Source organism: Panthera onca, chromosome A3 (assembly GCF_046562875.1).
Source record: "Panthera onca isolate mPanOnc1 chromosome A3, mPanOnc1 haplotype 2, whole genome shotgun sequence".
Classification (NCBI taxonomy): Eukaryota; Metazoa; Chordata; class Mammalia; order Carnivora; family Felidae; genus Panthera; species Panthera onca.
The window spans coordinates 67,805,675-67,823,091 of NC_138341.1; the positions used below are offsets into that span (position 1 = coordinate 67,805,675).

The 17,417-nt window shown below is 36.8% G+C and overlaps 1 protein-coding gene across 3 annotated transcripts in view; it reads right to left on the minus strand.

The window, feature by feature from the left end:
* Positions 1-1,671: 1,671 nt before the first annotated feature.
* ERLEC1 (endoplasmic reticulum lectin 1) overlaps positions 1,672-17,417 on the minus strand; it is a 31,241-nt gene continuing 15,495 nt past the window's right edge. For 2 of the 3 annotated variants that reach the window (XM_081795284.1, XM_060606106.3), the window contains 6 exons: positions 12,841-13,002; positions 11,931-11,990; positions 7,894-8,018; positions 6,086-6,163; positions 5,090-5,165; positions 1,672-2,564 (listed from right to left, as the gene is read on the minus strand). In XM_081795284.1, coding sequence (XP_081651410.1) covers positions 2,493-2,564; positions 5,090-5,165; positions 6,086-6,163; positions 7,894-8,018; positions 11,931-11,990; positions 12,841-13,002 — 573 coding nt within the window. In that variant the 3' untranslated portion in view covers positions 1,672-2,492. The remainder of the gene's footprint in view (positions 2,565-5,089; positions 5,166-6,085; positions 6,164-7,893; positions 8,019-11,930; positions 11,991-12,840; positions 13,003-17,417) is intronic. The other variant, XM_060606117.3, reaches the window with a different exon arrangement.

Below are 17,417 nucleotides of genomic sequence, written 5' to 3' on the forward strand. Positions count from 1 at the left end.
GCCCCCACGACCCACTGTTGATTTGGGCTTAGGTCATGATCTCATGGTTCATGAGGCTGAGCCCCGCTTTGGGCTCCATATAGAATTAAAACATTAAAATCAGATCCTAGGAAAGCTGATATTTTCATTTGCAACTGTGATTGCATATCCTATTTATTCAAAATTTATGTATTGATTTTCATTCTCCTAAAAGGTAATTTGGCCCGATTATGTACTAGGAAGTTTAAGAATTGTCAGAAATCAGGTAAAGCCTTTGTATATCAGACTTAGTGAAAAGCTTACTATTCAGGTAACTGAAATAATTTCTTGCCCTTTGTTGTTAAGTCCCTTTTATCAAGGACATGAAGATACAAAGTAGAGCTGGGCTATAGGCCCCATCTAGTGGTGACTCGAAGAAAAGCAAGTAAAGCTAAAAAAAGAAAGGAAAAGTCCTGTATTCTTGTAAAGATGAGCTACTAGTTATTTCCCTGAAACCCTAATTAGGAGGATTAGAATGTGTGAAACTGTTAAAGGTGAAGTTCCTAAGTCGGTGATTTTCACTGGAGAATATATTTAAAATCAAGTGGATCACTCAGGAAGCATATTTGAAGCGCAGATTATGCTCTGCTCTAAAGGATCTGATTTAGTAGGTGTGGAATAGCATCCACCTTACTAGATTTCTCCAAGTACAATAGGCATACCGTAGCTGAGCCCTTTCTCCTACCTATTAGGAACTCAGCTGCTTCTGCAGAAGAATGGCAGAGGAGGAAGCAGACTTTAGAGATCAAATGAGATTTCATATAAGGGACCCAAGATTTAGAAGGAATATGGAGAGCTGGCCTAGCCCTTCCTAAACAGGTTGAAGCTGTTAGCCCGGACAGAAAGCCAACTTACTTTAAAAAAAACATTTTATTTTGAAAAAATTACAACTTCTATTTTTAAGAATCTTCTTCAGTAAACTATCCAATACAGTTTTTTAGATCTCCCCCCCCCCCCCCCCCACCATTCCCCTTTTTAAGAGAAGAGTTTGGCCTAAATATTCTGTGTCTTCTGGCACTCAACCTTTCACAACCCTCACGCCCTCCCTCCTATACCTATTATCCAAATGTGGGTAATTCTATTTGTCTTAATTCATTGATGTAAGAAGTACGATTCTAATTTACTAAAGAAATAGATTTTGACGGCTGTGGTCTCTGATCTTATTCTATTAATAGGAGACAAGAGTGATATTAGGAAATAAATGAACTCTTACTGGGAACCTGGTGTCTAGTACTGGGCCCGGGGTTTTACATACAGTAAAATGAATGCACTCTGCAACCCCCTCTGGAAGGACGCAGTCTCTCTACCAAAGAGGAAGTGAGTCTCAAAGAGGTTAACTGATTGGTGCAGGATCATATAGCTAGTAAGCTAGAGAGTATGTGGACTTCAGTTTGAGTGCAAAGTGTGTGCTTTTTCTCTATGTGTGCTGCTTCACGTGAAAATCTACAAACAGCCCTGCAATAATCAATTGCATTAACCATTTCTCAAATTAAAATATCTTTCTCCAGAACTACTGAAAAGGAGGAAAAGTATTTTATAGCTACTTTTCTTTCCTTATTTAGATATGTACATCCAAAATACAATGAGATAATGTGTGCAACATGGGGATGGAGAAAATAGAGGAAATGAGTAATCTGCCATTGACTACATGACAACACTGCTTGGGAACATTTTATTCACTTTAAAATAAATATTATGCTGTGAAACTGTCCAGAACTAAAATTTGTAGTATACAGTAGGCAAATACAAAGGATGGCCAGCACAGTGCGTTTTGTTGGGAGTAAACCATTCTAAGTCAAAAGAGAAGGATCTCTGACTGTCTATACCAGGTACACACCTTGGGGGGAAAAGAAACAGATAAAAGTTCCGAGAGCAACAATCTATTACAAATAAGAGTTTCTTGAGATTAACAGAGATGAAGAAAACTTAAATGTTGTGAGGCTCTACTATGTGCCCAGTTTCTAGTCTAACACCTGGTAGTTGCTAAATAAAAATTTGTGGAAAGGATTTCAGGCACTAGAATTTACATATTTTACATGGTCTCCCATTTAAACAACGTACTATCAATTTCTTTCTTCATTATCTTTAGTTCATTAACTAGTTATATATACTATAATTTACATAATAAATCTATTATTTAAAAACTTTCAATAGGCACAACAATTATGACATTTCATTAGGCTGGACTCTAAACTGCTTGGATGAGATTTATTTTGGAATCACATCATCCAAGCAAAAAACACAATCGGATCATAAGACATGACAAAAATGAAAGAAATGAGACAACTATCTGCCTTAAGAAGTTTATCCATAACCTCTTATATACACATTTATATTCACAAAGTGGTTGAGAGTCCTTTTATATGATCCTTTAGATGAGATCCAATGGCTGAGAACTCTATAATGAGACACATACATGGTCAGACAGAAATCATCATGACTGTCAATGATCTTTCTCCAAACTTTATTATCCTTTAGTTGGGGAGAGAAAGAAGTCCATTTTCATCTGCTGTATCTAAGATTTTACAGATCACTGGAGATTCAACCTAAAGAACAAAAATAAGAAAACCATTAAAAAGTTGTTTAACTGAATACTTACTTTATTCGGTAGTCTTTTGCTATGTGAATCCATGTATATAAAGGTGTTAAATGTATATTCACAGAAGTATAATATTTTTCCAAAATTGATTAATAATATCAACCCATAAATACACAAAACTCAATGAACTCTGACTAGGAAGAATACACAGAAAGCTAGTTAGGCATCACATAACCAAAGGTAGGACCATAAAACTTCTAGAAAGAAATACAGCATAATATTTTCATGACTTTTGGGTGGCAATGTTTTCTCAGAACAAAATAAAGCATTTGCCATAAAAGAGAAAAAGTGGATAAAATAAACTTTATCAAATAAACCAACTTCTGCTCATCAAAAGACATTAAGAAAATAAACAGGCAAGCCACAGATTGAGGAAAAGAATGTGCACTATAAACAAAGACCTCATACCCAGAATATATTTGAACTCCTAGAAAAAAGAAGATAAACAATAACAATAAAAATGGGTAAAAGACAGACAGATGACAGACTCTCCTTGACCAAACTAAGGTTAGGCTCCCCCGGTCCCTTTTCGTAGGCTTCTTTTTGTACTTGTGCCCTGTCTTGGGCCTGCTGAGTCCAGCTGTAGTAAGAATCAGTGTGGAGAGAACCCCACACTCTCAACATCTAATCATCCTCCGTATCTGATCAAATTCTTAGTCTCTCACATTTGATGGCTGGTCATCCTGGCCTATCTTCAGCAATAATCCTATCAAGTCAGTTTATGTTGATTTCTCCTCTTAGTAATTTTCCATCCATTGAAACTCCTCTCCTCCACGTTCTGTTTGGCTGTATATCCTGAGCTGTCTTTGCTGTAAGTGGAGTTAAGCTGGATCTCTCTTCCCTACTATAGTCTTGACACTTACTGCCAATAGTCCTGAATAAAGACTGTTTGAGTAAGTGTCAGAATTTTTCTTTAAAAAGACTTGGCTAGACATTTCACAAAAGATCACATGAAAAGGTGCTTGCCACCATTTTCCATATGGGAAATGCATATTAAAATGACTAAAATGGCTAAATATAAAAGAGATTGAAAATACCAAATGTTTTTGTTTCTTGCATGTAGCTTTTTTTGGGAGGGGTATTTTTATTTAATTTATTTTTTAAATTTACACCCAAGTTAGTTAGCATATAGTGCAACAATAATTTCAGGAGTAGATTCCTTAATGCCCCTTACCCATTTAGCCACGCCCCCTCCCACAACCCCTCCAGGAACTCTCTATTTGTTCTCCATATTTAAGAGTCTCTTATGTTTTGTCCTCCTCCCTGTTTTTATATTATTTTTGCTTCTCTTCCCTTATGTTCACCTGTTTTGTATCTTAAAGTCCTCATAGGAGTGAAGTCATATGATATTTGTCTTTCTCTAATTTCGCTTAGAATAATACCCTCTTAGTTCCATCCACGTAGTTGCAAATGACAAGATTTCATTGATTGCTGAATAATACTCCATTGTGTGTGTGTGTGTGTGTGTGTGTGTGTGTGTATACCACATCTTCTTTATATATATATATGTATATATATATCACCTCTTCTTTATCCGTTCATCCATCGATGGACATTTGGGCTCTTTCCATACTTTGGCTATTGTCGATAGCGCTGCTATAAATAGTGGGGTGCATGTGCCCCTTCAAAACAGCACACCTGTATCCCTTGGATAAATACCTAGTAGTGCAAGGACTGGGTCGTAGGGTAGTTCTATTTTTACCAAATGTTGATAAGGATGTGGAGCAGCTGGATTCTCACACACTACTGGTATGAGTGTAAAACGGTACAGCCATTTGGACAGCTATTCGGTAAATTTAAACATATATCTAATCTATGATTCAGCAATTCCACTCCTAGGTACTTACCCAAAAGAAATGAAAATACAGGATTACAAAGCAACTTGTAAAAAAATGTTCCTAGCAGCTTATTTACATGATAAAAAATGAGAACCAACCCAAATGTCTTTATAGAAGAATGGATCAGCAAATGTGATTTACTTATACAACTGACTACTATTCAGTAACAAAAAGAGAATGAAGTATTGAGTGACACGGGTGAGTCTGAAAAACAAGCCAAGTCAAAGAGGGCAGGCATAAAAAACTATATACTATATGGTCCCATTCGTAGGGAATAAAAAACCAGGCAAAACTGCCCTAGAGAGTGAGAAATCAGAAAGGGGTATCTTTGGGGGTTGAGGGGTATTAACATAAAAGGGCTATAAAATTTTTTTCTGCAGTGATAAGATACCTTGTTTGGGGTGATAATTATATAGGTATATAAAATTATCAAAATGTATCAAACTCAGCACTTAAGATCTTTGCATTTTATTTTATGTAAATTGCACCTTAATAAAAAAGATTTTAGGTTTTACAGAGATAGCATGGGGATTATATTAAATTTTGTACATCACTAAAGGTCCTTTCTAGACTTAATGCTAAAAATCGAAACATGTTCCCAAACTGAATTCCTGAGTATTATTTTTTTACTTACCCCAAGGATATACTGACAGGAGTGAGGCTCTAGCATATATACAGTAACAGCATGAGGAGAATCTGATTCTTTACACCTAAAACAGAGAGTACTTTAAAGTACTGGCCCAAACCATACAAAAGTATTTTTGTTTTCCTCTTAAGCTATAAAAAACTTATCTCCTGTATAATTTAATATAATACTGATATCATTTAACAATCATAACTTACAAATAAATAATTATATTAAAATAATTTTTATATTTTATTTTTAAAAATGATTTTAAGTTTATTTGTTTTGAGAGAGGGAGAGAGAGTGCATGCATGCACGCAAGCGGGGTAAGGGCAGTGAGAGAAGATGAGAGAATCCCAAGCAGGCTCCTCACCATCAGCCACACGGGGCTTGAAGCCACGAACCATGAGATCATGACTTGAGCCAAAATCAAGAGATGGACACTCAACTGACTGAGCCATCTTTTTCTTTCTCTATCTTTTAAAGTTTCTTTCTCTCCTTCTCTCTCTCTTAAGTAATCTCTATACCCAGTGTGGAGCTCGGACTCACAACGCCAAAGTCAAGAGAGTGGCATGTTCTTTTGACTGAGCCAGCCAGGCACCTTAATTAATATTTTAGAATAAAGTAATAATTTTTTAAACATGTTTACTTAGTTTTGAGAGAGAGAGAGAGAGAGGCAGAGTGTGAGCCAGGGAAGGGCACAGAGATTGGGAGACACAGAATCCAAAGTGGGCTCCAGGCTCTGAGCTGTCAGCACAGAGCACAGTTTGGGGCTCGAACTCAAACCACAAGATCATGACCTGAACCGAAGTCGGATGCTCAACCGACTGAGCCACCCAGGCGCCCCAGAATAAAGCATTATTTTCATATTACATTAATCCATATTATTATGCAGAAATATAATTGTGTTTATTCACAATTATATTTCCTATTTATGTAGACTTTTGGACACTGGATACAGATTAAAGAGAAAAGCATAAAGCACAAGTTGATGGTCCAACTTACTTTAGTTTTACAGTCACCTGTCTTGGTTTGTCAGTTATATCACAAATATCTCCATTCCCATAAAAATGTGACACCATCCTAAATCAGAGAAACATACAAGTTCATTCATTCAGAGTAAGTGTCATGTGGGCTGGTGGTGATGAGAAGATGGTTAGGGGGATCAGTTTTGCATTAGTTATAAAATATTTTTAGGGTCATGTTACAGAGAAAATGTTTCAGATTCTGTAAGGAGACTATAAAACTGAGATATTTCAGAGTGATTTACCTGATAAGAGTAATCTTCAATTTGCATATTATCTACCTGTATACAAACAGTTAAGGTTAAATTGCTTTTTAAAAAGTCTTTTTGAAGTTAACCATTTCCTCAGCCCTGTATATTGTTTACTTTGTGGAACAATTTTCTCTCCTTCCCATCCTTCAGCACTTTTTGGTCAGCCCCAAAAGTCAGCACATTCTGTTTTTTTCTTTTTCATTGTTTATTTATTTTTGAGAGAGAGAGAGAGCAAGCAAGAGAGGGGCAGAGAGAGAGGGAGACAGAGGCTCTGAAGCGGGCGCTGTACCATCAGCACAGAGCCTGATGTGGGACTGGAACCCACACACTGAGATCATGACCTGAGCTGAAGCCGGACGCTTAACTGACTGAGCTATCCAGACACCCCAAACTTTTTTTTTTTTTTTTTAAGATTTTATTTTTAAGTAATCTCTATACCCAATGTGTGGCTCAAACTCACAACCCCAAGATCAAGAGTCTTGTGCTCCACCAGCTAAGCCATCCAGGTGCCCCAAAGTCAGCACATTCTAAAAATAGTCTCTCAATACCATGTTGCTAGGACGGACAAACTTAATGCCCAATAAAGAGAAAAGAATGGATAATTTAAAACTTGCCAGGCAAGAGACTACAAGGAAAACTTAAGCTTAGCTATTCTTGAGAAATAAGAGATTAATTTATTTCTGCTATAACAAGATATACCTATATAACTCAGAGAAGATGTGAGGTAGTTTTGTAAAAAGCCACTGTTTATTTTCAACCATAACCTCACAAAGGTAAAGTAACAAAGGAACATGCTAGCAGATATTTATTTTTTATTTATTTTTATTTATTTTGAGAGAAAGAGAGCACATGTGAGTGGGGAAGGAGCAGACAGAGGGAGAGAATCCCAAGCAGGCTCTGTTGGGGGGGGGAGGGAGGGAGCCTGAAGTGGGGCTCAAACTCATGAGCCTGTGAGATCATGACCTGAGCTGAAACTAAGAGACATTTAACCAACTGAAGCATCCAGGTGCCCCTGGAGTATATGTAAGTACAATTAACTAACTTAAAGAGGTAAATTATACATTAAAAAGGGAAATGCTTTATAATAACAGTCTGAGACTTAATATGTGGAATTGAGCCACTGTGTCCATCACCACCGCCACCACTCTCATTACCATGCCACCACCACTGCTAAAGGCAGCAGCCAAAATTTATGGCATGCTCTTTGCAGGTATAATGTGTTACCTAAATGACCGTGTTTAAATGTCGTAACAATCCTATGAGGCAAATACTAGCAGACAAGAAGAGTGAGATTTAACAAGATTATGTAATCTGCCCAAGGCAGTAAGTGAAGAGCCAGTATTTGAATCCAGGGCTCCCCATTTCTGAAACTGTGTTCTTAACTATTACCTTAGGAAAAGAAAACTAATTTAAAAGATGTCCCTTAAAAAAACTGACCAGAGATTTTACCTAAGTGTTTCAATTTTATGTTTTTCAATATTCTGAGTTTTAAATATTCTACTAATCAGATCCAAGGACAAATAAAGTTAATCTTTACCTGACTGTCTGGGTACCATCATCTTGAAGGTGATAGGCTCTGGCAGTATTCTTCTTAGCCCATTCAATATGCTCTTCTTGGTTCCATGTCCCCACAACCACAGAGGTTTTCCCACTATCCTTGTCCTGATATATGAAAAATACTTGTGATAATGCATTCTTCATATTATCAAGTAGACATTTATGCTGATGGCCTGCCTGTAAGTTACAGTCCTTATCTCCACCTGCATACTGGGTGTGTGTGTTTAGATGTCAGTCAAACCTGATGAGTAGAAATCTGAGCTCACTATCTTCTTTATTCTTTGTTTCTCTGAATAATGAAACTGCTTTCTGGTCAGGCTAGCACCAAACGCAGTTATTTCTATTTCCTTCCTCTCCTACATTATTTTCCTGGGGATGTTCTTGGCTTCAGAATCTTCCTCTACATTTCCAATGCTAATATTTTACCTCCTCAACCAAGAGTTTAATCACTTATACCTAGATGATACAACTGCATACTACTGTGATTCTTTTTTCTTATTTTAAATTTTTGTGAGAGAGCACAAGCAGAAGAGGAACAGAGAGAGGGACAGAGGATCCAAAGTAGGCTCTGCGCTGTTGACAGCAGCAAGCCTGATGTGGGACTCGAACATAAGAACTGTGAGAGCCGAAGTTGGACAATCAACTGATGAGCCACCCAGGTGCCATGCTACTGTGATTCTTAATTAAATCTCTGGCCTGTATCTTTTACCCTGCAGCCACAATGAACCTATCTTCATCGTACTTCTACCCTTTCAAATGCCAATCTTTAAGTTATACTAGTATTCACATTATTCATTTGACATCATGCTTATTTCTTTATCAAGACTGTTCACAAACCCCCTTCCCCATTCAGATTTTATTATTTTTTTATTAAATTTTTTGCTTTATTATCTACTTATTTATTTTATTTTTTAACTTTATTTATCTGTTTTTTAAAACTTCAGATAGAGAGCGCAAGAGGAGGAGAGGAGCAAGGAAGAGAGAAAATCCCAGGCAGGCTAAATACTCAGTGTGGAGCACAACACAGGGCTCGATCCCGTGACCCTGAGATCATGACCTGAGCCAAAACCAAGAATCTGCTCCTCAACTGACTGAGCCACCCAGGTACCCCAACTTTTGTTATTTTTTTAAACAGTAACTATATACTATCTTATATGTGGATCTCCTTCCTTCTCTCTCCTTTTTCTTTCCTCTCCCCTCCCTTCCTGCCTTTCTTTTCCTTCTTTATATTTTATGCCAGGCACCATGCTGAGCACTAGCATACAAGGGATGAGTAGGATTAAAAACCCTTATAAATGGCAGATGAACTGGGCAGAGCCACTGCTACCAGCAGAGCTGACTGCTTAGTGGAAGAAAGAACCATTTAACAGTCTTTTAGCAACTGGACTATAAGTTAATAGATAGACAGGGATTGGAGCCATATGGTGAAGTGTTTAAGGAGGCTGGATATGGAACAACACTGCCTGGGTTAGAATTCTGGTTTTATCATTTACTACCTATGTGGTTTTAGGCAAGCTACTAAATTATTGCTTCTGTTTCCTCACATTGGAATAATAATACTCACCTCTGAGGGTGGTATGAGAATTAAATGAGGTAATATGCATACTTAGAACAGTGCCTGGTATACAATGAATATTATATTCGTCAGCTACTGTTATTTTTATATCTCCCAAAGATCCTAGTAGTGTCCTTCAGAAAGTTCTAAGTTATATAACCTTGGGCAAAATAAGTCTGATAAAATCTAGTGCTGGCAAGTGTATGGGGAAAAAAGCCATTGTTATTGGGAATGTCTTCCAAAATGTTCAGTATGCGTATATTTTGACCTAACAAGCACACTGCTAGAAATGTGCCTTGTGAATATGAGATACTTCATGAATATGAATGTGGTAAACTTGCAAAAGTTTACCAACAAAACTATTTATAAATGCTCACTAAAATGCTATTACAGAAAAACTGGAAACAATTCAAAGGTCTGTAGAGATCTGGGTAAATATATTGTGGGTATAGACATAATGCTCTGTAGATGCTGAGAAGAATGAGATCAGCTGTTGCTGTTGTGGAAAGATCTCCAAGACACTAACTGAAAAGAACAAATGCAGAGCAGTGTGTTTAGCAGATACCTTCTGTCTAAATACAAGGTTATACCAAATTTACATGTATGCATTTGTTTTCTTGTGGAGGGTTAACTAAGAAAACATCAAGAACAATTACTTTTAGGAAATGGGACAACGGTAGACAAGAATTTTACTATTCATTCTAAATTTGTGGTATGTATTCCTTTAATTAAAAAAAAAAAAAAGCCATCATGGAGCACCTGGGTGGCTCGGTCAGTTAAGAGACTGATGTTGATTTTGGCTCAAAGTTTGTGACATTAAGCCCCATGTTAGGCACTGCGCTGATAGTGCAGAACCTTTTTGGGTTTCTCTCTCCCTCTCTCTCTCCCCCTCTCTGGCTTATGCTTGCTCTCTCTCTCTCTCTCAAAACAAATAAACTTAAAACAAAAATAAATCCCCTCTTCACTAGCCATGCAAATTTGAAAAAAATGAATAAATTTTCTTAAAAAAACAAAAGCCGTTGCACATTATTTGGATTGTAGTTAGGCAATTTTTTTCCTATTAATAAATATTACTAAAAATAAATAAAACATTTATAAAGCAGCAAGAATAAATGGGAAGAAGAGTAAAATGGCACTTCTTAGGTTTAAGTAAAGAAAACAAATTTCCTAGTTTATAGGTGCCTCATAAACTTGGGATGATTTAAATGTGGAAGGTGAGTTGATGATCTTTCCTGGTATGGTCTGCTTTGGAAATTAAGACTGGCTCAAAACAACTCAAGAGGGCAAACACAGTATTTTGTAATTACTAGTTATTATTTCTTTGGAGGAATAAAAACAGCCTTTTATCTCCTGTCAGCGAGGTAAATATTTATTAATTAATGTTTGTCTTCAAACAGTTGCTTACAGGGGCACCTGGGTGGCTCAGTCGGTTAAGCATCCGACTTCGGCTCAGATCATGATCTCGCAGTCCATGAGTTTGAGCCCCGCATCAGGCTCTGTGCTGACAGCTCAGAGCCTGAAGCCTGCTTCAGATTCTGTGTCTCCCTCTCTCTCTGACCCTCCCCCATTCATGCTGTCTCTCCCTGTCTCAAAAATAAAATAAACGTTAAAAAAAAAAAATTAAAAAAAAAAATTTCAAACAGTTGCTTACCAATGTACAACTATGACAGATAAATTTAATAAGGGCTGAAGTTCAGAATTTGAACAGCTTGGCTCAAATGTGGGAGAATATGCTATCTGATTTATGAAATTAGAAAAAAAGGAAGAATCAAAAGCCAATAAAACGTACTTGATTTTAAACTTAAATGATATGGAATGTTCTTTTAGCTGAGAAACTTGCTGTATTTATCCTATTTTCCTAGCCTGAGCCATAATGTACTATCTTATTATTCACTTTGTTAATTTTTTTTTTTTACTTTGTTAATTTAAAGAATTATAATTACTAATTTCTCGGTCAAAGCTAACGAGGTTAGTCACAATAGCTTATTATTCCTCCAGAGTCACAGTAATACAAGAATCTGAGCAATTAATAAACAACCTTACTTTAAGATGGTTGACTTAGTAGGGCACCTGGGTGGCTCCGTCAGTTAAGCATCCGACTTTGGCTCAGGTCATGATCTGATGGTTTGTGGGTTTGAGCCCTGTGATGGGCTTTGTGTGCTGACAGCTCAGAGCCTGGAGCCTGTTTTGGATTTTGTATGTGTGTGTCTCTCTCTCTGCCCCTCCCCCCCTCACACTCAGTCTCTCTCCCTCAAAAATAAATAAACATTAAAAAAAAGAAAAAAAAAGATGGCTGATTTACTTAACACCAAGTTTTCCATTTTCTAGAACTTACAGACACTTTGAAGTATTTTCATATTTAAGTCATTTCATAATTAAAATGCCATCTCCCCTCTTTTTTTTTCACAAAAGATTTTTAAAACTTTATCTAGTGGTAGAATGATATAAAGGCTATTCCATACCTCATGATACTGATGTACATGTTTGCCATAGCAGAATTCATATTTCCACCAACCAACACCCTACAAGAAAGCAAAAAGATCAAGTTAAATATAGAGAATGGGGGATTGGGGTCTGTCTCAATATTGCCACATGACAGTGATGGGAAAAAAAAATATGTATATAAACAAATATATATACACATATATATAAACATAAAAAAATGATACTAGCAACAATGTGGTTGAAAATTAAAATAAAAAAGTTACTGAGAATTACTGAGAAATAACATTATCTGGTGAAAGATGGTAACTACTTATAATGAGCATTAAGTAATGTACAGAATTGTCAAATCACTATGTTATAGCACCTGCAACTAATATAACATTGTATGTCAACTACACTTCAATAATAAAAAGAGAAATTACTGAGAAATACTAATTTAAAAAAGACAAATACAGAGTATAGCTGCTGTATTGCCTTAGTAAAATAAAATAAAATGAAAATTCCACTTAGTGTATTTCCCACTGTAACTACTAGTCTATTAAAGGCAAAATTTAACCTTTGTAGATGTTAACTCAAGTTTTAAATGTGATTGATACATAACCAAAATGCAGACCATACAATTTTTTTTATGCCATATAATCTCTGATGCCCATTCTACCAATTAACCCAAATCACACATGATTTATTTATATATATGTAATTTCTGTCAAGTAAAGGTCAAGTTTTAGCTTGTGAGTAAAGAGAACATAATGGCTACAAATTAGATTATGTAAGATGCAGAGAGAAAATGTCTATTAGGAGGCTTCCAGAATCCTGCCATTTCTCTACAGATGAAAACTTTTTTCAGTGCTGCTAATGGGTCCTGACTAATTAACATACAAGTGAAGGCTGTAAGATAAATATTTAAACCAAAGGCTCACTTCTCACCCCATGAAAGCAGTAAGAACCACTAAGGAACTCTTTTATGAGTTGGTCATCTGTCAATTTGGATATGTGGGTTGTTCCAACAGTGAGCATAGGCTGAGAACCAACAGCAATGGGTTTGTGGATTGCTGGAAATCTCTCTTCTTTGGTTGATTGCAACTCTTCCTAAAATTAAACACATATGTTTAAGGGTTTCTAACCATACTTATTTTTTTTTTCAGTTATGACTTTATTATTTTTAACTATAGGAAATTTGGAAAATAAAAGTTGTCCTCCCATTTTTAATGTGTTGTCAAAAAATGAATTTTGCAACACTTAATACAATAGAGAAAGCTCTAGACAAAGGTTATTTCCATCTACCGGTTAGGGATATGATGGCCATTCTTAACATACAGGGATAATTTCCATCTCATATGTTTTGTCTCCTTCTTTTTTTGATTTTAGCAGCTAGAATTATTCTAGTGCAAGTACCTAAGCTAAGTAGTACTCTACCTTACTAGAAATACCACAAACACATTACATACACACAAATGCAAACAAATATACACAAATGCACATCATAACCTTCCTTGTTGTTATAAAATATTGCTAATGAAACTGTAAAATTCCACAATTTTCTCGAGTACAGTTTGACGGTATATACTTTATTATGTACTTACCTATTTGTGCTTAATTAAGTGCTTACATTTGACCTGTTTCTAGAAATTTATTCTGAGTTAATGATCACCATTGATGGGTGCAAAGACTTAGCTTCAATGACATTCAGTGTGACATTCTTTACGTTAGGAAAAAATTGTGGACAACAAAAATATCCATACCAGTAAATTAATTAAATAAATTTTGGTACTTTAAGCAATGGAATATTTGAGATAATTAAAATAACACTATAGAAGATTACTTTATGACATAGTTATATAGAAATAATATACTGTTAAGTGAAAACAAGTGAAAATTTTATGTATAGATATATACACACATGTATTCAGTTTGGTCCCAATTATTATTATTATTAAAAAAATTTTTTTAAATATTTATTTATTTTTGATAGAGAGAGTATGAGCAGGAGAGGCGCAGAGAGAGGGAGACACAGAATCCAAAGAGGCTCCAGGCTCTGAGCTGTCAGCACAGAGCCCTTACGCGGGGCCTGAACTCATAAAATGTGAGATCATGACCTGAGTCCAAGTCAGATGCTTAACCAACTGAGCCACCCAGGAGCCCCAATTACTATCATTATTTTTTAAAGCAAGAGTGTTTAAGCTTATTTATTTAGGGAGAGAGAGAGAGAGAGAGAGAGAGAGAGAGAGAGAAGGAGGGAGAGAGGGGGGAAAGAGGGGGAGAGAGAGAGCGCGCGTACGTGTGCATGCGTGAGCAGGGGAGGGGCAGAGAGAGAAGAGAGAGAGAGAGACTACCAAGCAGGATCTGTGCTGTCAGTGTGGAGCCCAACAAGGGGCCCAATCCCACGACTGAGTTCATGACCCAAGGTGACATCAAGAGTCAGACGCCCAACTAAGTGAACCACCCAGGCACCCCCAATTATTTTTTTGAATGTGTATCTGTGTATCAAAAAAAAAAAAAAAAAATCCCCCAAAAGACTGAAAGGAAGTTCACTAAGATTTTAGCCTTTTTAAGTATTTTGATACTTACTAGATTTTGTCTCTATATTTAGTTTTGGAAAATGTAGTTACTATGGGTAAATAAAAGATAAGAAGCAGGGTAAAGAGGAGCTGAATGGGAGTAAATATGAATATTAACTATAATTATTAACATGCAACAGGACCTGGTTGTTGTCCTGAAGGACTCTGCAATTTGGTTATGGAAGATGCTCACTAAAGGGTTCAGGGAACAGCAGATTCACAGAGGTAGTAATGATTCGAACAGATTTTGATGAAGAAATGAAACATGAAGACTTCATCAAGAGAAAACTTTTAATTCTTGAAACATGAATAATTTGTGATTTATGTGAATGTCTGTATGTATTTTGTGTTTGTGTGTACCTATGCATGTGAACCTGAGGAAGACATAAGAGCAAAGATGTGGGGGCCCCTGGATGACTAAATTGGTTGGGCATATCTAACTCTTGATCTTATCTCAGGTCATGATCTCATGGTTTGTGAGATAAAGCCCTGTGTCAGGCTCTGCACTGACAGTGTGGAGCCTGGCTTGGGATTCTCTCTCTGCGCCTCCCCAGCTCATGAGTGCATTCTCTCTCTGTCAAAATAAGTAAATAAACATTTTAAAAAAGAGCAAAGATGTGGGGTGTGGCATAATATTTAAAACTGAAGAGACAGGCAGGTACTTAATGATAAAGAAAACTATGTAATGCTCTATCAACTTCTAGATTTTAGACAAAAATATGGCATGATCAGATTTTTAAGCAATACTGTAGCAGGGAAGGAATAGTAAGAATAAATCCCGAGGTGCGGAGCCACGTTAGAAGTTGAAGTAACCCAGTGTAACAGATGAAGAGAATCTAAAGGAATGACATAAGTGGGGTAGAAAGAATAGTTATGAAAGAGAATAATGAGTTAGAATCCAGAAGTAAACTATGTTTTGACTGTGAGTGGAGAGAAAATGAATCTAGATCAGGATTAAAGGAGTATACCAATTAAAACTGAATAATTTAAAAAATTAAAAAGAGTTCCAAATAAATGTATAGTGGACATGGTATCTCCTTTTCACCTGCTGTAGTTGCCATTGATCAACTATGTTTTTCTTCTTCTATCTTGGCTGGTAGGAGTCATTGGATGGTTACTCTAGAAACCAACGACCTTATCCTTTCTCTCCTCCAGTATTACAGAAGAACAAAGATTGCCAAGATGGCATCTTTACTTCTTTGAAAGGACCTTGGATTTTATGTAGACTTTCTACATTCAGAGCATTCTATGCTCCTGGCACTGTTTTAAGTGTTCAGTATTAAAAATGTAGCAGACATAGTCACTGCTCCTAAGGAGCTAAGGTCTAACAGACTAAGCTAATTACTTAGAATACATGAGACCTATAGTAAGGTTAGTGAGGAAACACATTAATAATGCACAACGAAACCTCTAGCTCAGGTAGGGGAAGAGGTAAAAAGAATAGAAGCATGACCATTTATTATTCCTTCTTGTAGACACAGCATCTACTTGCATTTCTAAGAAAAATTATTCCAATAAAAGCGATGGTGGTTTTTGTAGTAGCATTTAGAAATTCATAAAATGGACTCCTTATAGTCCAGTTATCTTCAAATTAATGCAACAACAACAAAGCCAGCAAGATAACAGCCTCTGTAAATTTACTCCCTATTAAAGGCACGATGGACGCATGCTGTCTTTCATTGGTACAAGCATTTAGCAGTAATATTTGTACCATCTATATTTGTACCATCTTTAGGCAAAGAAGATGTGAAATGGTATATAGAGACGTTAATCATTATTAAAAAATTTTTTTAATGTTTATTCATTTTTGAGAGACAAAGAGAGCATCACATAGCATGAGTGGGGGAAGGGCAGAGAGAGAGGGAGTCACAGAATCTGAAGCAGGCTCCAGGCTTTGAGCTGTCAGTCCAGAGCTCGACATAGGGCTTGAACCCATGAGCTGTGAGATCATGACCTGAGCCGAAGTCAGATGCTCAACCGACTGAGCCACCCAGGCGCCCCACACATTATTATATCCAGAGGATTCTCAACAATAGTTACCATAGCCTGACACTCATGAATACAGAGATTACACCGATGTGAAAAGCTATATTACAGAGTAGAATGGGCTTGGATATACTCACCGTAGCACAAGGGGGCACCTGTGCTATATTCACACTGAATGTTGGATGTATATGCCTAGTAATTCAGGCAGTATCACTATCGCATTAAAAGACATGCACAAAGAGATACACACATTAGATGGTCCTGTGCCCACTGCAACCCAGAAGTTATCAAACTGGTTTAGAGTCTGAGGGAGATGGTGGCAAAAATTATTACTCCATTCTTGGTTGTGTCAACATAAGTCTCTTTTCTTGCTGTCTGTACTGCTGCTGTGGTTTATGCCTTCAACTTGGACAAAGAGCCCCTACTGCAAAGAGCCTTTTTCTGCTGGCTCAGGGAATATCATGGAAAAGCTGGGTGTATGAGACTGTAAGGGCTAGATATATAGGGTAGAGTGTGTGGGCTAGAGTAATGTCACCTTGGACAAATCTGCCATGATGACCCCTCTGGTTGCCAGAAGCCTCCTGGAGGCTCCACTAATGTTTCTTCTTATTCAACCACACCTTTAGGTACACCTATGGGGCAAAACTTCCTTCATCTGCCCTGGCGATATGACAGTGATGCACACCTATTCTTTTTTTTTTTAAATCTCATTAGGACTTTATCTAGTAGGTTATCTAGCAAGTAGTTTCTCTACTCACACCTATTCCTAAACATTCTGGGCGGTCCCTCAGCATGTACTGGTAGCTTCTAGGGCTATAAAAAAGGTTTTGCAGAAGGTGGGATTGTGGAGATCTATTTGAATTGCCACAGCCCAAAAGGTTTTGTCCATAAGTCCTCTTAATACACCATTTCTTGTCACACTGAACAACAACAACAAAAAACCAGGTACGACATGAAACC